The sequence below is a fragment of the Botryllus schlosseri genome, chromosome 14, assembly GCF_051294905.1.
Source record: "Botryllus schlosseri isolate E-star chromosome 14, Bs_hap1, whole genome shotgun sequence".
NCBI classification, from domain to species: domain Eukaryota; kingdom Metazoa; phylum Chordata; class Ascidiacea; order Stolidobranchia; family Styelidae; genus Botryllus; species Botryllus schlosseri.
The window spans coordinates 24,738,482-24,762,717 of record NC_137249.1 but is presented as its reverse complement, the minus strand read 5'-3'; the positions used below and the strand labels follow the sequence as shown (position 1 = coordinate 24,762,717).

Here is a 24,236-nt window from a genome sequence, read left to right as displayed (position 1 = left end):
GACCGATATTGATTTTTACAGGCCGATACCGATATATCGGCTCACTGACAAGGCCGATACCGATATCATAGGCCGATATCAATATGGAAGGAGCAGAGAACAATTTCACCAAAAATATTATATATTAGGCAAGATGGCACTTGAACATGCCACAGAAAGCTGAACAACAAACGAGAAAACTGAAATTGAAAAGAATTATTGCTTAATTGTGCACATTCGATGAAATTTGGGATATGCAGGAAGCATAGTTTCCCTGCATGATCACCCAGCTAAACTCGTCCTGAGAGGGTAAATCAGTCATATATAGCCCTATGCGTCGTCGATTTCTTGAGATTGAGAACACGGAGCATTGAATTTTCGAATATAAAATATCGGCCGCGATATCGGGAAAGCTCTAAATATCGGCCTTGTCGATAATCGGTCGACCACTAGTACCTACTACCTACATGCCGAGCAATGGAGGTTATAGTGTCACACTGTCAAAATTATCATCAAACGCTTTTCAATCAAACAAAATTTTGCAGTCCGAGCAAATATCAGAAAAGGAAAATACAAGAGAGAAAAGGCGGTAGCTATACTTGTTTTACCAATTGTGGTGTGATATCAGTAGCCTCAGCCAGTCATGGCAGAGACACTGAGGTGCTGACTCACACATCTTGAGTTATTATGCGAGGTTTGGTTGAGACTACAGAATGGTAAAGTATCACAAATACTAGAATAATAAGAAATGAAAAGCAATTATTACTAAATGGTTTGCAGACGAAGAGGCAAGATTTCAGAGATAAATACTTGTGGTCGACAATTAACATTACTTTTGCCTACAGTGTAAAATACTGACTTCATTTCCTGACTGGTATTTGGTAATTATGAGCTTTCAAGTCACCAGTATAGTGCTTATGCTGAGTTTTCTAAATCCCACAGTCACAATAAGATGTGATTCATCATGCTACAAAAGCGAAGAATCAGTCATCTTCAAAGATGGGAGCTACTTCACCTGTGATGTGAACTGTAAGTGCTGGTACTGAAATCACTACAGGTGGATGTAAAAACTGATATGCAGTTTTGCATTTACCAACGATGCATTGAAATTGAGATCACAGTCTTCGCATTTAACCCGAATTCATTCCGTTACACAACATAACTATGCAACTAGAATGTTACTTAGAAGTAGGAACTTTATAGTAGGTTCACCATCACAGGGATATGTTGAGGTGTTTTGACCTACATTGGATTGAATTTAGGTAATGAGTTACAAGCCCCAGGTGAAAACAAAAGTTGCTGTAGTGACAGATAGATAGGCAAAACATAGATTTGTGAATGTGACGAAAAGCAACACTTAACTTGACATTGCAACTACATTTGAGTTATGTAAACTCACAGCATCTTTGTAGAAAACTACATTTTAACTACTGTAATTATTAAATGTGAACCCATCTTGGATGGATGGATCATTATGAAATTTATCAAATGTGAAAAAATACCACTCAATGACAGTGTGTCACAGCATAATAAATGTCACCGATCACAAAAACTTGATTAAATCCATCACTAAAGTAATTCTGTAAAAGCAATGCGTCAAATCAGCTCATTTTCCATCCACAACGAAAGAAAAACTATATCAAATTGATGTGGATTAACACCACAGAAATTGATAATCACTTTCACAAAACAGAATTAGGAAATTTAATGCAGGTGTAAACAACTACCTCGAGACTGTCATTCCAAATTATTTCTTAGACTTGGAAATCATATCTACTTCCGCGGCCACAATAGCCACAATGGGATTACGATATCGCAATCTTTCGGAAATGACAAATCGACATGAATTCTAAACCCATAAAGATTATATTTATTCGCAGTTAGGATAATGCAACCACCAACATTTCTACCAACATTAGCAAGAACCCTAAGCTCACAGTGATACATATGTGAGTCAGCAATCCTTTGGTTGAGAAAACAATTCCCTCAAAGCAAATGGAAATTTGCTGGTGTCTTTACTGGTTTTGGCAATCCAATTTTCAAATAGCCATCACATTGGGAGCAAATATGAACCTGGCCGAAATTATTTTTAATGAATGGTAATTGCAAAAATTCAAAAGATGGAAATGATACCGGATTACTAAAATTAAGTTAACTAGAACCACTCATAACCCATAAACGGAAAAGCCATCTATGTTACTGGTAACGAAGATTTAGAGTAGTCAATATGGTGCTCATCCTATGACCTATACATTAATAATTAACAGCTTATCATTGAAAATGCAATCAGAGACAGGGCTATCATTATAGTGCGTTTCACACCGTTAAGATGACACAAAGTACGAGGAAACCGACCACACCAAATCCCCAGCACCTGCTCCAGAAGGTTTGTCCATCGATTGGAACGGAAACGAAAACAAAATGAATATCTCATGGAAGCAGAGAAGTGAGATGTCCACCACAATCGCGTGATTTATAAAAATGATGCCAAGTGAGATCCAAACTGCTCGGTCCAAGCCTGTTTTTTCATCATTAACCATATCAGGGTAAATATTTGGTGAGTACCACTGCAAGATTGGACAGCACTAAATGATAACAGTGAACCCATATACCATACCAGTAATAATCTAAGTTACGGTTTTTTTTGAGATGTTGAAGAAGAACTGTATAGTGCGAACCAAGCCCAAAATTGGTGCACGGGCAATCGGGCATTTGCCATTCTCGCGCTTATGAACTTCATTTCTGTGGTATTTCTTTGGCAAATTCAGGAATACAAGTTGAGAAGCATCTTTGAAAACTTCAAAAAGATTTTGTTTTGCTATAATGCCACATCAAATCAAACTTTGATAAGCTGTAAATTTTGTAGCAGACCAACACTGCTACCAAGACCTACATTTTGCCACATTGCCACCAACGTTTCATATGCTGTTACAGAATCGGATATTATAAGCGGAGACATCGAGGGCTACATCATCGGATTTGAATTGCGCGAGATTTACATCAAATACAAATCTCGATTCAAAATCGCATCGAACAAAACGCAACACACCACGTCAGGAGGCAAGGTACCAGTACATAGGAAGTATGTTCTGTAATCCATCATGTAGCCTGTCTGATTTTGCAACTAGCCAATCAGACTTATACAAACTACTGGATTCTAAAAATGTGCAAGTAAAACTAGAACTAGACCTACTAAAAATAATAGTACTTAATCACTGCCAACACCTTTTTGACAGAGTTCATTCCTGCATTTCAATTTCGTACGCTGCGGAACAGCGTTCAGTCCCGATGACTCCATACGAATAGAAGTCAAGGGGCTTCCTCTTCCAAAAGCGTACGATCATGACCAAATCGCTACAGCGAATTTCAGAATCCCAGGTACGAAAGGTAATTCGGTTTGAAAAATCAAATTTCAAAAAGGCAAACCTCAAATCAACATCACAGTCCAGAAGCCCGCTAGAAGGTTATCATTTGTCAGTAACAAGGATAATTTGATCTGTGTGACATTGTTGGCATTAATCAATAGTGCCTTACAGAATTTGATCAATCTACACTGGATAGTCTGCCTAAGGCGCCAAAATGTACATGAATGTTTGATAAAACAACATCTGGCGTAAAGAGTTCTACACCACATTGTGACCACATTAAAACTAGCACAGTCAGAATTTTTTAAGTGAGGCATGAAATTCCTGCACCAGGCTGAGTCACATTATGGTAAATGTCGCTCTCCCTTTCATGTAGGAAGAGAGACAACGAAGATGAAAGCAGGAAAGCGTAAATCAAAAAACAGTAAAATTACAGGATTTACAAACATCACAATAAAGTCAGCAAAGCAATTATGATTTTTATTGGACAGGGAAGAAGAAGATTGCTAAGACACAAAGTAAGAAGCCACCATCAGAAGCTGTCAGCTCATCCAGAAACAGTAAGATGTTTTTATTCATAGGTTACTGTCATTTCTGCAATTATTATTCACACAAAAGCGGATAACCATATACAGAATGTAACATAACCCCTAAATTTTACTTCACAGATGGCAAAGATAAGATTGGTGGTCATGATAGCACAACAACAACAAAAACATGGGAATCTCTAACTTCAGACAGTTGAGTGAACATTGATATCAAGTCAACATTTTGTGGATAAAATAGTTCTTTCATTTTTAGCTAACCAAACTGCATTGGGATCGAATACATCGAAATCGATTGTCATCATTATAAGCGTGTTCACTGTAATGATAATGCTAGCGATCACTGTATTAGTTATAAAAAGACAGAAGAGCAGAAAATCGAATGGTGAGCACTTTGACTTTACAAAGACTTGACTAAATACCATATCGCAAAGAGCCTGGATTGCTAAAATCTAAATCGAATAAGATAATTTGATGCAGTTTTTGATTGGCTAAAAATCTGTAGGATAGATTTTCAGTGCTCTTTTTTATCAAAGTTCGTCGCCCCTGGACCTTTCATATTAATTAGGTAAGTAATCCAAGTAATAATGTTTACTGTTTAGTATCGAGTTCAAGTGAGGTTCAACTCACTTAACTGTGGAACTGTTGGGTGATATCGAAAGCCTTGCACTCATAACATACTCATTTTCTCACTCTAAACATGATTATACAAACATATCAACACAGTTTCTGGGTCCATTTTTCAATTATTGGTCCTGCCAAAAGAAACTTGAATATATAATATAGAATATGTCGAGTCACATGACTTGGTTGAGTCATTTTCAATGACTCGAGTAGAGCTGTACAAGTCAGCATAAGATTGCAACTTGAGTTCATCATGATTCGAGTCATTACAACCCTGTCTTAAGGCCCACTGAATTGACAAGTATGACATAACTGGTCAAGTATTTCGCTAACAAAATAGTGCTGGGGTTTCTAGCTTATTTTACATTGTGGTTTGCTTTGAAAATTCCTTTTGAAAACATATGTAGGCCTACCGTTGTCTTGATTATAAAAAAAAAATGGTTTATACAGTAACCAATAGTTAGAATGACAAAATGATAGACACAAAACACATAATAAACATGAAATTGTTATAGGCCTACATATTTTGTCCTGTAAATATGTGAAACCAAGCTTGGGACTACTTTTACAGTACTTTATTTTAGCAAGGATGACCGTTTGTCAAATGTTAATATATTACTATTAATGAATCTAAAAGCACAACAAAAACAGTAAACTCAAGATCAAGAAGTAGCTTCTTGCTGTAACAGTATTTTTATTATATCTCTTATCTTAGTTACAGTGCTTGAATATGATAAATTTTTTATACCAAATACACAGCGTTTTTGAATCATTATTCCAAAACATGCTATATAGTATTTAAGACCAAGTACACATAGATAAAATGTTGTTTCATGGAAAAAATTACCTCGCCGTAATAATTATTCAAACAGATATACATTTATCATGTATTTTTACTGGGTTACCAGTCGACACAAATATATTTATGATCTCTTCGTCTAAACCAGTGCTTTTCAACCTGTGTGACGATTCGCACTTGTGCGAATGAAAAATAATGCAGTGCGAATGACGATGGTGGTGCAAATGAAAAACCCGGACGAGTGCGAATGAAAATAGTGAATAATTTTTCATTTTTCTCACCTGGAATAATTCAAATAAACCTGATAGTAAATTCAAGGACAGCGTAACTGTTGTAGTTGAGACGCAATTGTAAAATCTTGTGCAACTTACAACGCACTACTAATCGTAGATCTCACAAGCCGAAGTGATTTAATATTTTCGCACTATAATTATTACGTAACCAAAAGCCTGGTTTGGAAGCTGGTGTCGTGGCTGAAATACAGTATATCAGCCTGTCTGAGCCTGCGACAGGCTGAAAAAATGATGTCAAATTGATTTTCTGCTTTCTTTCGCTAATCAATCATCATATTTCCGTAACAACTGTTTGATTAGCGCGAGTCACGCAGAAAATATGGCTTCATCATGAGAATTCATAACATTTGTCCGACTGTTTTTTTTGGAAAACATGGTCGAATACCGTTGCGTTGAACTAATGTAGGGGTGTGCAACGAGCAAGTTCAGGTCAATGAGACTCATTCATTTCGAGGCCAACCGCTTCTGCATATGAAGACGTAAAGTTTGGCCAACAAACCGCTAGTAAAAGGCGGCGACAAAACCTTGCCAAAAAATGACTGTTGCTGGATGGTCAAACCTTTTGATAAGGATATTCTCCGCTGTTGGCATGAAATATTTCCCATCTTGCAATCTGAGTAGACAGTAGCTACAGTAGAACAACCGTGAAATCCAAAAAAAAGAAAACAAGTTGGAGCAACGTATCATAAGGTAGCGAGCTCTAATGTGCCTACTCTCATTGATCGTTTGGACCTTGTTTTCCAAGATAGACGGCAAAAGTTTCAACACAAACATGCGAGTTTTTCACCGTTTAGACAAACTGGAGCCTCCGGGACCTTTGTGTCAGCTTTCGAAAACGATTTCTGCCAGCAAGCATCATTCACTCGCCAAAAATACGCTGCATTTTGGATAGGTGTGCAGAACAGATTTCAAGACCTGGCCAACCAAGCAATAGTAGACGTTCTTGTACAAAACCCAACAACTTGTTTGGCTGAGAAGGGTTTTAGTGATATAGTTGAAATTAAAACGAGCGAAAAAAGTTGCCTTTTTACCGAGACATTTCATAGCTTAAGCTGCATAGTTAAGCCAATTTGTTGCACATCTTAACAAAATGTTGTTAAGTATCTTCATCTTCTTTTTGTGTAACAATTTTCGGTTAGTTTGTGCGAATGAAATTTATTTTACAAAAGAAGTGCAAATGAAGCTCAAAAAGGTTGAAAAGCACTGGACTAAACTATCAATACGGGTTCACTGCCAGTTTAAGTGACAGACATATTATGACAGAGCTGAAACCGAAATCAGTGATATCCGAAAATACAAAGTGAAAACATGTGGCCTTATATATCAGTCGCCCGCTTCATATGGATAGCAAACATTACTCTGAAAAGCCCCATTTTTTATAGCCCAGTGCTGCCCAGTTCAATAAAGAAACAAAATCTGTCTTTTATTACCGTTTAGCAATCAAATATTAACATGGAGTGCTAAGGTCAGATTTTTACGGGTTACAGCACCTAGCCTGACATGATTTTTCAAAATTTGTAAGAGCGAGGAAGGAAGTGATTTCAGGTGAGGCATGGATATTACGGGAAAAACAAAACAGAATTAAATAGTTACAGGATTTCAGAGAATTGAACATTAGTACCTAAAACTTTGTTGAAATTCCTATTTTATTTGTAGCAAATATAAAATCACAGTAGAGTGTTCTTGGTATTATTTATATATTAGTTACCGAATGTATTACAAAATGTGATATTGTCATCATGATAACGACCCAGCAACATCATCACAGTTACAACCCGATCTGGAGTACGCAACCATCATATCTACAATAGTGACATCTTTTTATTCCAACATGCGTCATGAAGTTCATTTCGGCAGATGGCATAGAGCTAATGGTCAACTTCTCTTGCTATGACGAAACGATTTATTCAGTTGTAGTGAGTAGCATTGCAGGCCCATTATTTGAGCTAGGTTTAGTAACATCTCTTTCCAATTATTTAGTTGGTTCACTGAGCTGCTTCAGCAGTTCCTTGATTATTTTTGTAGATAGATCCCTATCAAAACTCATCAACACTCGTGGTGTTATCAGATATGTTTTCATTTAAAATGGTTTGATAAAATCGTGTTTGGCCAAAATGAACAGTACTAAAATTAATTATTTCGATTGGTGTGCTCGTTCATTGATACATTATCATTACTACAATGTTTAATATTACAATACACTTTTCGAGCTGTCAATTTATTGCAGTCGTTCAACATAATTAGCTATCACGGAAGAGTATTTGAGCAACACACAATAGGATTTTAATCCGACTGGAATTCTCCAAAACAACAGATTTGTTTCTCGAAATGCGTTCATCAGAGCACGGAATTTAACAGACTTTTTATCTTATTCTGAACTGGAGGATTGTCCGATCAGGAAATCAAATGGGATTAGATGACCTTGTCCTTTATCTATCAAAAGACCAGTTTCTACAACTTTATATTCAGTTGGTTTGCCATAAAGTTGCAGTGGGTGTGTGTCTTTCCCTTGAAGTGAGATGCATATTTTCCAGAATTTGGCAAAAAATATAAACATTTCACCACCATATATATTTCATGTTCTACTGCTTAGTAAAAAGAAAACCGACCATCTTCGATGAAAGATGAGACTTGCTCATTGAACATGTCAAACATTGACCCACTACAAGGAATACTGTTTTCTTTCGAATCACAATATGATAGCAGCGAGCTTACAACTATAGTAAAGTTAATATGTAACTCGACTCATTTGATACATTATATCTACACATGGGATATCTCCACTTGACTGAACAATCACTCTCTCAGACTCCATGATGTCATAGAGGTGAAGGCATATTATCCAAACCATATCAGGAATACAGAACCAAACTTATCTGAAAGTCACTTCTGTAAATATTTACAGAATCAATTCTTTTGTCCCCCATCTCTAAACCAACAGTAAAGAATATTACCCCTATTTTCACATCCCCTCTTTCACCTTGGATGTTAAAGTACCACGGATAGGTAAACAGTTGAGTTAAGTATATAGATCAGCACGCCTACGACTCAACTAACCATAAATGTATACTTTTAGAAAGTTAAGAGATATGTAGTTAGGACAAAGTGCTAAAACTGAGGATTTTAACACTAGGAACAAAGTTAAAGGAAGAAAGGACTTCCTTCTAGACATAAGCTTCAAGTTACAAGGATTGAAAACGTGCAATAGGTTTTATGAATTACCGATCCGATTTTGTAAACCTATTTATCAATGCTATGATCAAGTTACCTACTGGTACTCATGAAACTTCAAGTATCAGATCGAACTATGTTTTTCATCTGTGATAGTTTTAATACCTGTAGCTAATACTGGGTTGGAAAGGTGATAGCAGGTAGAATAATTTCTAGAAAACGAAAGCATTTCTAAGCTGGTATGCCAAGATAACTAAGCTAACTTTATAGTTATATTCCATATCTACATTAGAGTGTCCTGAATCAATCTGCCAGAACTTCACTATGTGCATTTTGTCTGACCCGAGAAGTATGATGCATTTTACTCACTTTAAGGGATTCCTAGTTACTTTGGAGTATTTGCCTGTTTTACGTGACAAAATTTTATATTCATTTAGCTTTAGATACAAAATCTAGTAAGTTATGTATTGGACAATATCTGGAATTTATTTTACATATCCTGAATGAGTCAGATACTGGGAAACTGAGGAGCTAATGAAGTTTTTTACCGCCCTGTGTATTTACCTGGTGCTGTTGGATTGTGAAGCTTTGGTAACGAAAACACTGCAATGCAGATCGGAGTGTCATGAACAAAAAGATTACATTCCATTGCATGACGGGCGGAAGCTTTATTGCAATGTTTCAAGTAAGGATTAATTCTTTCAGTTCATAACAAAGTTCGTTGGGAAATCTGGCCTGAGCATAAGGTTAAAGCCAGCTCCGTATCAAACATGAATTTACACTGATCACCTGAGTGGTTAGGGCCGTTGACTGTTGTAATTGTGAACGTTTCCTGTGCAATAATTAAAGGGCCATATCCTGGACAGGGATGCATATTAGCATCATTCCTGCAGGCTATAGCAAAGCCATGTTACTCTGGAATTCATCTTGAAGAAACATATACCTTACCTACTTTGATTTACTATACTCCTTAAAATACCAATGATACAGCAGTCAATGTTTAAGTATTTTAAGGAAGGTTACAAGAAACTTTTGTAGAACCAACAGTGCAATAGCGCTGCCAAGAACCAACAGTGCAATAGCGCTGCCAAGAAACACCACTGCACTCTGATGAGGCATATGTTTGCATTACAGTGGTAGACAAACCACCCAGAGCACACAAGAAAGGCATAGCACCTCAACCAGAACTAATTACTGGCAACATGTGGTATGTCCACAATAACAAGAGCATAGCACTCAATATAACATGGAAGCAAAAAGGTGGGTGGATTATTCATTTAGGATGTACAAAATTTAACCTGTCTGGCTATGAAAACTGAACAATGCGAATTGGACAGGCAACCCAAATGAGATTAGGAATGTAATCCCAGTGAACATGGTGAAAACATTTTTAGAGACTAGAATAATTGTACGTACATCTTCTGCATACATTTTCTGCTCTGCCAAGTAAACGAACCAGAATCTCAGACTGGCATTTTCAGTAATGGAAATCTCACTTGTGTGATTCAGTGACGAAATTTCCAAATGGAAGCAGTGTAATCAAAACATAGCATCATGAGAAATTGCATGAAGGGCAGAAATTCTGTGACTGTAACCAACTTTCAATTCAACCATGTCCAATGTTAGCAAACTTTTTCAGCATGGGATATGGAAGATGTGCGTGGTTACTATCTCACAGTGATAAAGGGTGAAATGACGATGAGATACAAGGTGAGAGTACGGAAGAAGGGAAAAAGGCACAAAGAAGTTCGAAGACGGGATAAAGTTAAGGTACAAGCTTTACATTCCTAAATTTAGAGAAGTGAGACCAAATGAATGAAGACAATTGTCATATTGGTAGCTCAGAGAATATGCATCCTGGAGTCACAACAAGGTGGCGCTAGTGGCCCTCTTCATACATGCAGCATTGACAAAATGAAGCTTTCATGCAAGGCGACAAAGGATATAATATCAATTCTACATCACATTCATGACTTGGTATTGTTTCAACCATATTTATTTCATCGCACTTCGTGACAAACTGTCATAACAACTTCACAAAAATGTTATTTTCATTGAACTACAGGCATAGTATGCTACGATACGACCAATCCAGGTTTTACAGTGGAAAATAGCACCGAAACTATGATTTCTTGTTGATAAATTTGTGGCAAGGAGCGTGTAATTTCAGTACTCGAAAATATCATCCCTCACTACTTGACTCAAATCATTCGTAATAATTCTCAATTCAGATTAGGGTACGCGCCTAATTGTGCCCAGCCTTAATATTCTATATTTACTTTTATCTGGATTTTGAATGCTCACTTCTTTTGCTGTCAAATTAGGAATAAAGTCCAGTACATCATATGCAACAGTTCATGAGGGGTGAAATAAATGTTTTTAGGAACCATAAAACTCATTATTCGATTGCAGTTTGACGTATCTATTAAGTAACATGGCCTTCGTCAAAATTTCTTGATTAGTTTCCAGGTATATCCGCATAAATTACAAAAACACAAATAAACTATGTTGTCATATATCGTTCCCACCTATTTTGATTATTATAGCTGAGCTTACAAGTGTAGTTGTCATTATATCCCATATCTTAAGTAGCTTTGTTATCATTGTTTCAGTACAACTACATAGCTTTCCAATTTCTGTGCCACGGAATCACGCAACTTGACTACCTGCATCCGAAAGAGCAGAGACAAGTCACCATTGATTCCATTCCGCCAGCAGACATGAATCATAAGATAGGAAGGATAAGTGCAGATGTGAAAATACCAAGTGGGTTTCATATTTAAATAGCACTGATGATCTATGGAGAATTTCATGCCCTGTTCAGAGCAACCAGGCATATTTGGAACTAGTAATGATGAATCGATGATATCGATTAGACCTCGAGAATATTACGATAAAATTGCAAATCAATACATAAAACATCCCCTGTGCTTGTGCATATTTACTTGAATATAAGCGCAGAGCGCAGTTATCATGGAGCCAACAATGTATTTTGCTACTCATTGTGTTCTGGTATAAAAGTCATTAATGCTTTTCATTTTATCCAACAGCCTTTGAATGAATTGTTATTGTTCTGGGTATGTGATGTTTAGACTTCAACCTAGACATGCTCATTTAACAGACCACAACACAGACATAACGGCATTTGTTCTAATGGTGGCTACAAAACCAAAAATATGCTACTGATATCATGTTTATCATGAATTCAACAAATCTAACCCATGTAAAGTAACCTATCCGAGAATGGACGCATCATAATTAAATGCAATACTTCAGAATGCACGGACAAGTCAGGACGACAGCTAGCATTCATCAACACAACAAAGTATAGGGAATGCAAAGAGCACTGGTCACGTGAGTGAATTGACAGATTTTAGATAAGTTTTCTCCCTCAATGCAGGATGTGGATTCAGTACTGAATGAGTGACTTAGCTTGCAACAAAAGTAACAATTACTTTGCTCTGCATGGTGGTTGAAGAAGAATGCACTGGTTAACAGGAGCTTCCGGGAAAGCAAAAAATAATCTACCATCTCTTATCTGTCTCCACGTACCATTGTGTTGCTTTGTTGCAACTTTGGACTGGTGAAAATTTTCTATATTTACAATCATTGCAGAGGTTACTTATTGTTCCCTGTCTGGCAAACTCAAACTGATACTACTTTCATTCTATAGAAATAGAAGAATGCACTGGGACTGCGACAGCAAGTATGTACCACATGACATATTGACTTGGTAGGGAGGTCGAAAGGTCACTCTTCACATTCTTTTGCAGCAAATCTTCCAGTCAATACAAACACCATCACACGACGAAAAACAGGTAATGGTAAGGATCTTATTGTGACAAATGATTTCACTCCAGACAGTAGATTGCCATGGCTTCGCAAGTGAACTTAGAGAAACAAAACCAGGTGATATGAAATCACAGTTCTGTCAATGCCTTTACAGGTGGCCTGGGGATTCCCGTTGTAGCATCGTTTTTGCTAGTCACTCTAACAATATCTGTGACAGTGGCCGTGATTATGTGGAAGAAACGGAAGAGAGGTACGATCACTCACAAAATTGCAATCACGATATATATACTAGTATTAATTAAAGCATGCAGCTATTTTTCAAGTAACATTGATAGCTGGACAAAAACTAAAAAATTAATGAAATTAGCAATCGCTGGGGAACAATTTGGCTCAGATTCTGACACTAACAGTATGACATATTTTTCTGTGGGAAACATATCTTTCCTTAGGCAATGAGGCAATGTTATCACAATTTCAAATCAATCTGAGTCTACTTAAATGTACATAAGCCTCCCTGAAACCATTTCAAGATAAGCATTCCTATTTCCTCATTTCATTCAATGGCATAAGCTTGGATGGGAGTTTTTAGTATATAAAAACTGCTAGTCTAAAGAAGTGATGTTATCAAATCATTTTATACTGATGACAAGTGAAAGCCATAAAGTTATTTCTACATTACTTCTTCTTAGGTTCACAGCCCAAAATCTCAATAGCCTATCCGTTATCATGGATATCCACACACGACTATCATATTTTCGCAGGCCTGAAAGAAATCCTTGCCATAGCCAACATGGAAGACTCTGACGAGGTCCAAAGGTATCACACAACAATGGAAATCATGTCACAACATCTTGGGCTTACAATGCGAAGTAATTGGAGAGATCGAAACCAAATAAGCCTCATAGGGTCGCTGCCTTGGTTTCAAAGAGAGATTCAAAGGGCTGACATCATCATTTTCATCTCCTTAACACAAATCAATCAAGATCAGGAGACGGAATTTCAAGTATTCTGGAATCACTTTTTTAATCACAGGCATAGCAATCAAAAGACGAGTATTTTACTGCAAGCATCTAAAAGCAAGCCACCAAATGATCACAAAGCACTCAAGAATTTCACAATGTTTGCTTTGAAGAGTGATTACACGGAGGAAGATGACTTTTTTCAGTACATAAAAAGACTTTGCATGAAGAGGTCACGTGGTTGAAAACGAAAGTGCAATAAGCCAAGTAAATGGGTCCTACACAGCAACAACAAGAGTTGCCGAGATATTGGTGTCAGAAGAGTGATTGCATTCGGGCTGGATTAGACCCGGTAATCCCTGTGAATTAATAAGCATTCAAAAGTCTCCCTTCCTTCTAACACTCATGCACTGTGCATGTCAACAGAAATTTCAGAATGTTGAAACGAAAATTCAAAATAATAGCTAATTCTATGGAATACTCCATCGGCTGATGACAGGACTTCAAGTTACACAAAATAATCGGGATTTACATCCACGTTAAAATGTGGACATTCATGAAAGCACGGCGTATTTGCAATATCTCAGATATTGGCAGCAAAATCTGTGAAGTTTATTACATTATGTTTTGCAAAAAGTTGCTGATCATTGAGAAAATGATGATTTTGAATTGCTCAAGACGACTTCATGTTTCATATTCGCAAAGATGCATTTATAATTTACAGACACTTCCCTAATCCAATTTTAGATATGGGAGAGAAATGTGCAATTGTACATTAGTTGCTAGTGCATTGCATTCGTTGCACTAGCAAGACTTATCATCCAGTATGAGGGTGTATGATTTCATTTGATGCATTGACATGCTAGGGATAACAATCAACTGTACTAAATACACAACTGCTTTGATTAGCTTCTTTTATAATGAAGGAGTAAATTAAATTTTCTTTTACAAAATGCAATGGGATGGGATCTACCAGGGGTATTTATATCAGGCCTCAGGGCATTTATACCAATGGAATAAATAAAACACAGACTTTACAGGAGAATAAACTCAAGTCGTATGCTACCAGGCTGCATTAATATGTGTTGTTACAACGGAAATGGTAATCTCATGACTAATTGCGAATGGAAATTTATCTTTACTTATCAGATCAGATGTAATATGCCATCAATATTTTCAGAAAAAGTGTGGTTGAAATTTAATGTTCCAAGTAGACGAAAATTCATGAAGACTAAGTCAATAAAATAGGAAGATACTTTTATAGTCTATAGGCTAAAGTGGTAAGATATTATTGAACTATAATACATGTATCACGGCTACCAATATTTATGAGAAAAACCTTGTTTGAAGTCACCGAATAGTAATATTTATGAGTTATGCCAATTGCCAATGATGGTTTATATTCGGCCACCTGTAGATGTACCTACTACCTTCGTGCCAAGCAATGGAGGTTAAAGTGTCACACTGTCAAAATTATCATCAAATGCTTTTCAATCAACCAAAATTTTGTGGTCTGAGCAAATATCAAAGAAGGAAAATACAAGAGAGAAAAGGCGGTAGATATACTTGTTTTACCAATTGTTGTGCGATATCAGAAGCCTCAGCCAGCCGTAGAAGAGAGTCTGAGGTGCTGACTCACACATCTTGAGTTATTATACCAGGTTTGGTAGAGAGTACAGAATGGTGAAATATCTCAAATACTAGAATAATAAGAAATGAGAAGCAAATATTACTAACTGGTTTGCAGACGAAGAGGCAAGATTTCAGAGATAAATACTAGAGGTCGATAATTAACATAACTTTTGCCTACAGTGTAAAATACTGACTTCATTTCCCGACTGGTATTTAGTAATTATGAGCTTTCAAGTCACCAATATAGTGCTTATGCTGAGTTTTCTAAATCCCGCAGCCACAGTAAGATGTGATTCATCATGCTACAAAAGGGAAGAATCCGTCATCCTCGAAGATGGGAGCTACTTCACCTGCGATGTGAACTGTAAGTGCCGATACTGAAATCACTACAGGTGGATGTAGAAACTGAGATAAAGTATTGCATTTACTAACTATGCATCAAAATTGAGATCACGGTCTTCGCATTTAACCGGAATTTATTCCGTTACACAACATAACTATGTCCTATGCAACTAGAATGTTACTTAGAAGTAGGAAGTTTTGAATTGGTTCACCATCACAGCGATATGTTGAGGTGCTATGACCTACATACATGGATTGAATTTCAGTATTGAGTTACAAGCCCAAGGTGAAAACAAAAGTTCCTGTAGTGACAGAAATAGGCAAAACATAGATTTGTGAATGTGACGAAAATCAACATTTAATTTGGCATTCCAGATACATTTGAGTTAAGTAAACTCACAGCATCTTTGTAGAAAACTACATTTTAACGGATTACACTTGTCAACACAGTTTTTGTTGAATTTGATCAGGCAATCGATTGTGACTAACTTTTGGGCGCTGAATTCAAAAATGACTTCCGTTTTTCTCTATCACGTCAAGTTTTTGCGTTAGGTACCCCCACATTGCCTCAAAACCCACATGATAGCACTACATTTAATATTTTGTGTTTATTGTATAAAACGTTTCAAAAACTACAACCAGTCGAAAGTAAATCATTAGACTTCAAATAAACATTTGCACTGCTTTATTTGGTTGATTTAAACTGATATTGCTTGTACAGGACAAATAAAGTGCGAGTTTCAGGGTCCAAATTCACGCTAATAACCCATAATTCTGTAGGTTGTCTAGTTTGATACTCGAGCAACAATCAGCTAACATATGTAAGCTCAAATCTACTCTGGTATCTTATCCCCATCATCTTCAGATGTTGGGAGACATTTTCTCCTTGGCCATCTCTGACTATGTCAAGGTCTTCAGGGAAATTATCAAGATATTTTAGTTTTTTTTTAATGTCTGCTGTCCGACATAAACATATGGCAGTGAGCCAGTGGCACATGTGTATCAGGGCTGCATGTACCGTGCATCCTTATTGTCCGAAAAACAAAGAAAACACAATGTTTCAAAGCTGACACATACGATCCAATTGTGCTCTTAATATTGCAACAATTCTATGTTTCTGTATTGTTCTCAATGTTTCTGTATTATTCACGAAGAGTCACTGAGTGTGCAATTGTTACTGCACTTAAGATGTTGCCATTTTAGAGAATGCCACACTTTAGGATCCTCTTGAGCTGCCTATAGGCATTTGTCATTGACTTGAGTTCTTAATGGGGATTCCTAACTCCTCCAGTAATCCATGGTGACAGTATCATGCCAATACCAGAATCACAGCAATCAAAGCTACCGAAAATAGGCCAACGAAGAAAAGGCTGATTCTCTTGATCGAAAGTGAGATACCTTCTCTACCTTGCCAAGCAATCTTTTCTCACTTTGTAAGGATGTAAAAAGTTCCGAAAATTTCTATGCCAAGTCCCAAAGCCTATGTCAGATCAATAATTAGTGTTGATGGACTACTCTACATTCTGAATCATTTTCAATTTCAAAATCTACATCATTAGGCCTGCTATCCCTAAGATCTTCATCTTGATCCAAATTATCGAGCATATAGCAGTTTAAAGTGACCGCAATTTTCCAAGTATAGTACGCCCCCATGTATAATACGCACCCCTAAAATAGCATGTAAATTTTGGGAAAAAGCCTGTACCCATGTATAGTACGCACCCTGCATTTCAGTACATGAATAGTTCCGATTTCGTATACGATGTCATTCTGTTTTGCGATGTCACTCTTGAACAATCATTACTCAACGATCGCTAATCATTATACAATTAGCGTGATTGTCTTTAAACGATAGTAGATAGCAGCCAAAGCCTGCGAGGCGGGCGGTGCGATAGTTCAGGCTAGCGACACGACATCTTGAGCACGAGGAGACCTTTTACAGATGCGATTGCTAATCATTATACAATTAACGGTATTATCTCTAAACGATAGTAGATAGCAGCCAACGCCTGCGAGGCCGGCGGCGAGTTAGTTTAGGCCAACGAACCGACATCTTGCGCACGATGCCTATTATAGATGCGATTGCGCCTAGGCGAACGGTTATGTCATGCGCAACAGGTCTGTCGGAGATGCGACTGATTACGCAAGCGATTATATCTTGCGCACATGGCCTCTTGTGTATGTATAAATTGCGTATGCGATTGTTCGGGCCTGTCGTTGACGCGATGAATTGGCGAGAATTGCCACGCACGAGTGTCTTATTAGTGACCTAATTTCGCTCGCGTACAAACGGCAAACCAACTCAGCAGGAGATCGCGTGCTTTTGCACACGACTCTCGTTAATTGGATACACGCTTCCCACTAATTACTACGCACGATGGCTGAAAGTGATGCGCGATTGGAAACAAACATGAAGAATGAAGATAGGTGTGATTTCAAGTTTTTTATCGAGGCATTTTTTTCAAGCGTGTTGTTCCCATGTATAATACGCACCCCCCGATTTTAGGGAAAAAAATCGTGAAAATTTTGCGCATTATACATGGAAAATTACGGTACACCGGATAAGCTGAATGGGGCATTGAACCCATAGCTGAGAGTAAATGTAATGATTATTTTTCTTGCCATCTCCTGCAGTTTGCATCAAATATGTGTGCTGTGAAATATCATCGGATGGTTGCATCCTCTAACCAAAAATGGGAGAAAGCATTGGCCTACTAGATCGATACCACTACCTTTATTCTTAATAATTCAATTGAACCCTTGGCTAGATAACTTATTATATGGTAAAAGTGTGGATTTTTATATGGCATGGAAAAGTGATATGACTAAATCCGTGAAAATTTGCATATTTTGGGGATATGTCGTAGAGCAAAAACTTGGTGTGATAGAAGAAAACCAGTGGCATTTCTGGAATCAGCACGCCAAAATTAGCCTAAATCAAGTGCCAAATCGAAATCAACAAATTTTTTGTTTAAAATTGTTGCCCAGTGTTATTAAATGTGAACCCATCTTGGATGGATCATTATGAAATTCATCAAATGTGAAAAAATACCACTCAATGCCAGTGTGTCACAGCGTAATAAATGTCACCGATCACAAAAACTTGATTGAAATCCATCACTCAAGTAATTCTGAAAAAGGACTGCTTCGAATCAGCATATTTTCCATTCACAACGAAAGCGAAACCATATCAAATTGATGTGGATTTACACCAAAGAAATTGATAATCACTTTCACAAATCAGAATCAGTAAATTTATTGTAGGTGTAAACAACTACTGGTACCTGGAGACTGGCTTTCCTAATGATTTCTCCTACTTGGAAATCACATTGACTTCCGTGGCTGAGCCACAATAGGATTGCGATATCGTAATCTTTCGGAAATGACAAATCAACATGAATTCTAAACCCACAACGAGATATTTATTCTCAGTTAAGATAATGCAACCACCAACATTTCTACCAGCATTAGCAAGAACCCTAACCTCATATTAAAATGGAGAGTGACACATATGCGAGTCAGCATTGCTTTGGTTAAGAAAACAATTCCCTCAAAGCAAATGGAAATTTACTGGTGTCTTTACTTGTTTTGGCAATCCAATTTTGATATAGCAATCACAATGGGAGCAAATATGAACCGGGCTGAAAGTGTTTTTAATTAATGGAAATTGAAAAAATTCAAAAGATGGAAATGGTAGCGGATTACTAAAATTAAGATAACTAGAACTATCCATAGCCAATAAAAGGAAAAGCCATCTATGTTACTGGTAACAAAGATTCGGAGTAGTCAATATAGTCCTCATCCTATAATCTATAAAAGAATCAATAGATACCAGCTTATCATTGAAAATGCAATCAGAGACAGGGCTATCATTATAGTGCTTTTCACACTGTTTAGATGACACAAAGTACGAGGAAACCGACCACACAAAAGCCCCAGCACCCGCTCCAGAAGGTTTGTCAATTGATTGGAACAGACACGAAAACAAAATGAATATCTCATGGAAGCAGAGAGGTAAGATGTCCACCACAATAGCGTGATTTATAAAAATGATGCCAAGTGAAATCAAAACTGCTCGGTCCAAGCCCGTTTTTCATCTTTAACCATATCGGGGTAAATATTTGGTGAGTACCATTGCAAGATTTGACAGCACTAAATGATGACAGTGAATACATAAACCTTACCAGCAATAGTCTAATTTGTGGTTTTCTGAAAATGTTATAGGAGAACTGACTAATTCGAACCGAGCCCAAGATTGGTGTACCGGCATTTGTCATTCTCGTGCTTATGAACAATCTCAGATTTGATACGAACTGCGCCTGATTTCTGTAGTATTTTCTTGGCAAATTCTGTAATTTCAATTCTAATCTAATTTGGAATAAAAGTTGAGAAGAATCTGTGTAATGCTGCATCAAATCAAACTTTGAAAAGCTGTAAATTTTGTAGACCAACTCAACTCAACTTGTAGACCAAGACACGCATTTTTCCACATTGCCACCAACGTTTCATATGTTGTTACAGAATCGGATATTATAAGCGGAGACATCGAGGGCTACATCATCGGATTTGAATTCAACGAGATTTACATCAAATACAAATCTCGATTCAAGATCACGCCGAACAAAACGCAATACACCACGTCGGGAGGCCAGGTACCAGTACCTAGGAAGTCTGCAAGCCACCATGTAACCCGTCTGATTTTGACTTGTACAAACTTCTAGATTTTCATAGTGGGCAACTAGAACTAGAATTAGAACTACCGTAATTTTCCACGTATAATGCACAAAATTTTACCAATTTTTTGCTCTAAAATAGGGGGGTGCGTATTATACATGGGTACAGCAAGCCTTGAAAAAAATCTCCCTTGACCAAAAACTTGAATTCACACCTTTCTTCATGTTTGTTCCCAATCGCGCATCGCCACTCACCTCTAGCCAACGTGCCCCGTAATTCGTATTATAGAGTGAAACGTGCTGCCAAATACAGAAGCGTGTTGCCAATTAACGGAAAGCGTGTTTCCAATTAATGAGTGTCGTCTGCACAGCACGCGATGTCTTGCTGAGTTAGTTTGCCGTTTGTACGCGAGCGAAATTAAGTCGCTGATTGCTACAAGCATGCACAGCAATCCTTGCTGATTCATCGCGCAACCGACATGCCTTAACAATCGCATACACAAGAGGGGATGTGCATGCCTTAACAATCGCATACACAAGAGGCCATGTGCCTAAGCTATAATCTCCAACAGGACTGGTGCGACCCGACATAACCGTTGGCCTGAGCAATCGCATCTGTAATTGTAATAGGCCTCGTGCGCAAGATGTCGTGTGTCGCTAGCCTGAACTATCGCGTCGCCAGCCTCGCAGGCTTTGGCTACTATCTACTCTCGTTAAGAGACAATGCCGTTAATTGTATTATGATTATTAGCGATGTTTATGTCATCATTGTTCGACAGTGACATCGCAAAACAGAACAACATCGTGTACTAAAACACAACTCTTCAGTATTCATGTACTGCGAATGCAGGGTGCGTACTATACACGGGTACAGGCTTTTTCCCAGAATTTACACGCCATTTTAAGGGTGTGCATTATACATGGGGGCGCACTATATTCGGAAAATTACGGTACTCAAAAAATAGTAGTTGATTGACTGCCAACTAACTTGATTACAGTAGTTTGTACAAGTCAACCATCCTTGAAAAGAATGCGAACGTAATCACTGCAGCTCTTTTGTGACAGAGTTCATTCCTGCATTTCAATTTCATACGCTGTGGAACACCGTTCAGATCCGATGACTCCATCCGAATAGAAGTCAAGGGGCTTCCTCTTCCGAAGGCGTACGATCATGACCAAATCGCTACAAAGAATTTCAAAATCCCAGGTACAAAAGGCAATTTGGTATGAAACGTCAAATTTCAGAAAGGCAAATATCAAATCAACATCAAAGTCCAGTACAAGCCCGCTAGAAGGTTTTCATTTGTTAGTAACAAGGATAATTTGATCTGTTTGACACTGTGGGCATTAATCAATAGTGTCTAACAGAATTTGATCAATCTAAAATGGACAGTCTGTCTAAGATGCCAAAATGCACATGGAAGTTTGATAAAACAACATCTGGCGTAAAGAGTTCTACACCACATTGTGACCACATTAAAACAAGCACAGTCGCCGATCAGCTGCACTTTTCGTTTGTAAAATTTTTTACGAGAGGCATGAAATTCCTGCACCAGGCTGAGTCACATTATGGTAAATGTCACTCTCCCTTTCATGTAGGAAGAGAGACAAGGAAGATGAAAGCAGGGAAGCGTAAATCAAAAACCAGTAAAATTACAGGATTTACAAACATCACAAGAGAGTCAGCAAACCAATTATGATTTTTATCGGACAGGGAAGAAGAAGATTGCCAAGACACAAAGTAAGAAGCCAAACGCACCAGAAGCTGTCAGCTCATCCAGAAACAGTAAGATTTTTTTATTCATAGGCTACTGTCCTTTCTGCAATCATTATTCACACAAAAGCTGATACCCATACACAGAATGAAACATAACCCCTAAATTTTACTTCGCAGATGGCAAAGATAAGATTGGCAGTCATGATAGCACAACAGCAACAACAGCATGGGAATCTCTAACAACAGACAGTTGAGTGAACATGGAACAAATGATATCAAGTTAATATTTTGTGGATGAAATACTTCTTTCACTTGCAGCTAACCAAATTGCATTGGGATCGAACACATCGAAATCGATTGTCATCATTACAAGCGTGTTCACTGTAATGCTAGCGATGATAATGATAATGCTAGCGATCACTGTATTAGTTATAAAAAGACGGAAGAGCAGAAAATCCAATGGTGAGCACTTTGACTTTACAAAGACATGACTCAATACCATATCGCAAAGAAGAGTCTGGATTACTAAAATCTAGTTCGAATAAGATAATTTGATGTAGTTTTTGATTGGCTAAAAATCTGTAGGATAGATTTTCAGTGTTATTTTTTTATCAGAGACCTTTTATATCAATTGGGTAACGTACATTCACTAGCCAGCAAAGCAATAAATTAAACAATAACTAATCATGACATCAGTGAATATGGCCTGACTTGTTATTTTATATCAATATCTGCATCATCTGTGGTGTTAAGAACGGTTCGTGTGCCAGGATTAAAAGTGCTAGAAAACATTTTATATCAGCTGTAAATTTTTCAAGGCACCGGACATGATAAAACAACCATCATTGCGATAGCAAACACAATCGACCAAAAACAAACGGAAGAGATCCACAGTTCCATGGAGCAGCTAAGCAGAGAACTCGGAATACAAATTCGAAGCAGTTGGAGCAATACAAAGGCCATCGTCAGCGCTGGGCTTCAGCAATGGTTCCAAAACAGCATCAAAAACAACAACAACGTGATCGTGATGTTCATAGACCTGTCTAGCGGTGCCGACCAAAACGAACCAACTGAATTCCAGCTGTTGCTGCAATACCATCGCCGATCCAATATGAAGCACAAAACCATCTTCCTGCACAAGGAGCAAACCGCTCTGGCACCCAAAGTGATTGGATCACTGGAGAAAATTAGCTGCTTCCTCTTCAAGAGTAAATATGACAAAAACGACAAATTGTATCGATATCTTCTGAGAACCGTGTCACAATCCTGCCATAGTCAGACACAATACCAAGAGCTATCTGTGTAGATGTAGGCGCCAACAGACTTGTACAAACCACTGGATTTCAAAAATGTTAAGCTAGAACTACTCGCTATTCAAAACTCGCAACTATACTCAAATTTCAAGACTTGCAACTACAACTACAACTACCCATTTTTCAAAAGTCACAACTAGAACAAATGGCCTTTAGAAATCCGCAGCTACCTAACACACAATTACTAGATTCAATTCTGAAACTCATTAATTTTAGTTTATCGGAATCGGCTGAGATGGGAGTGGTTCCGACCCCCCAAACACTCCTGGCTATCCCAATGTAAGCAGTGATGATTCTGAGCTAACAATGGCTGCAAGAACATCACACCAAATAATATAATAATAACGATTCACGCCAAACGATGGCACGTTTTTTCGAGTTTTTCTAGTTTTCAAATTCACAAGAAGAATTGGAACTACTCAAAAAAATAGTAGGTAATTGTCCATCAACAAACTAGTTTGTAGTTTGTACAAGTCTGGGTGCCAAACATCGCAAAAGATATCCAAGATATCAAATCAAGATCGGCGAGTCACCAAAACCTAGCTTAAAGCATATGAAGCAGCGGCACAGAAAAAAGAGACCTTGGATCAGAAACGCAATACCGATTTTCACAGCCTCAGCAAGACAATTATTTGCAACACTCGAGTGCAACCCACTATATAGTCCAACACGGCATTGCTTTTATAGCGCTATGGCGAGGATAACAAACAGCATAACACACCATGTCTGTATCCACTGTACGTGAGGCATGATTCATTTCTTATAAGTCTATCCTTGACAATTTTCTGCACGTTGTTTTGATATCACTGCCACAGTTACCGAGAATAAAATGCAAGCAACGCTCATCCATACTTGTATGCACAGCAGTGCTTGAAAGAATTCAGATAATCTAGGAGGGATATAGGATAAGAGATTTATGAATTGAGAAAAATTGCACTGAGCCCCGAAACATATATGCGAGCCGTGCCGGTAACTTGATCAGCACAGACTGAAAAGAATCTTAGTCAACAACAGATCATAGCTTGCTGCAGA

At 37.7% G+C, this 24,236-nt stretch overlaps 3 protein-coding genes and 1 long non-coding RNA gene across 6 annotated transcripts in view; 2 read left to right on the top strand and 2 right to left on the bottom strand.

Annotated features, from left to right (window-relative positions):
• Positions 1-24,236, bottom strand: part of LOC145456533 (nuclear pore complex protein Nup98-Nup96-like) — a 130,693-nt gene that overhangs the window by 31,734 nt on the left and 74,723 nt on the right. The window lies entirely within an intron of this gene.
• LOC145456543 (uncharacterized) lies at positions 852-24,051 on the top strand. Of its 3 annotated transcripts, none has more exons than XM_080334688.1 (9): positions 852-1,008; positions 2,309-2,425; positions 2,914-3,044; positions 3,216-3,357; positions 3,721-3,768; positions 21,889-21,960; positions 22,069-22,140; positions 22,210-22,353; positions 22,710-24,051. In XM_080334688.1, exons 1-9 carry the CDS (start codon positions 867-869, stop codon positions 23,195-23,197), a joined length of 1,356 nt encoding a protein of 451 aa, XP_080190814.1. In that variant the 5' UTR covers positions 852-866; the 3' UTR covers positions 23,198-24,051. The 3 variants fall into 3 exon arrangements, with proteins under 3 accessions (XP_080190814.1, XP_080190812.1, XP_080190811.1); XM_080334686.1 differs by lacking the exons at positions 852-1,008; positions 2,309-2,425; positions 2,914-3,044; positions 3,216-3,357; positions 3,721-3,768 and adding exons at positions 14,624-15,523; positions 19,399-19,515; positions 20,023-20,153; positions 21,240-21,381; positions 21,774-21,821; XM_080334685.1 differs by lacking the exons at positions 852-1,008; positions 2,309-2,425; positions 2,914-3,044; positions 3,216-3,357; positions 3,721-3,768 and adding exons at positions 14,624-15,523; positions 19,399-19,515; positions 20,023-20,186; positions 21,240-21,381; positions 21,774-21,821.
• LOC145456545 (uncharacterized) lies at positions 8,676-14,480 on the top strand. The gene is made up of 9 exons (XM_080334690.1): positions 8,676-9,461; positions 9,911-10,036; positions 10,416-10,546; positions 11,389-11,542; positions 12,053-12,130; positions 12,450-12,482; positions 12,550-12,594; positions 12,723-12,818; positions 13,330-14,480. Exons 1-9 carry the CDS (start codon positions 9,311-9,313, stop codon positions 13,770-13,772), a joined length of 1,257 nt encoding a protein of 418 aa, XP_080190816.1. The 5' UTR covers positions 8,676-9,310; the 3' UTR covers positions 13,773-14,480.
• Positions 9,840-19,405, bottom strand: LOC145456564 (uncharacterized). The gene is made up of 2 exons (XR_013920648.1): positions 17,753-19,405; positions 9,840-17,672 (listed from the first exon to the last, which is right to left on the bottom strand). It is a non-coding gene; the product is annotated as an uncharacterized LOC145456564 (long non-coding RNA).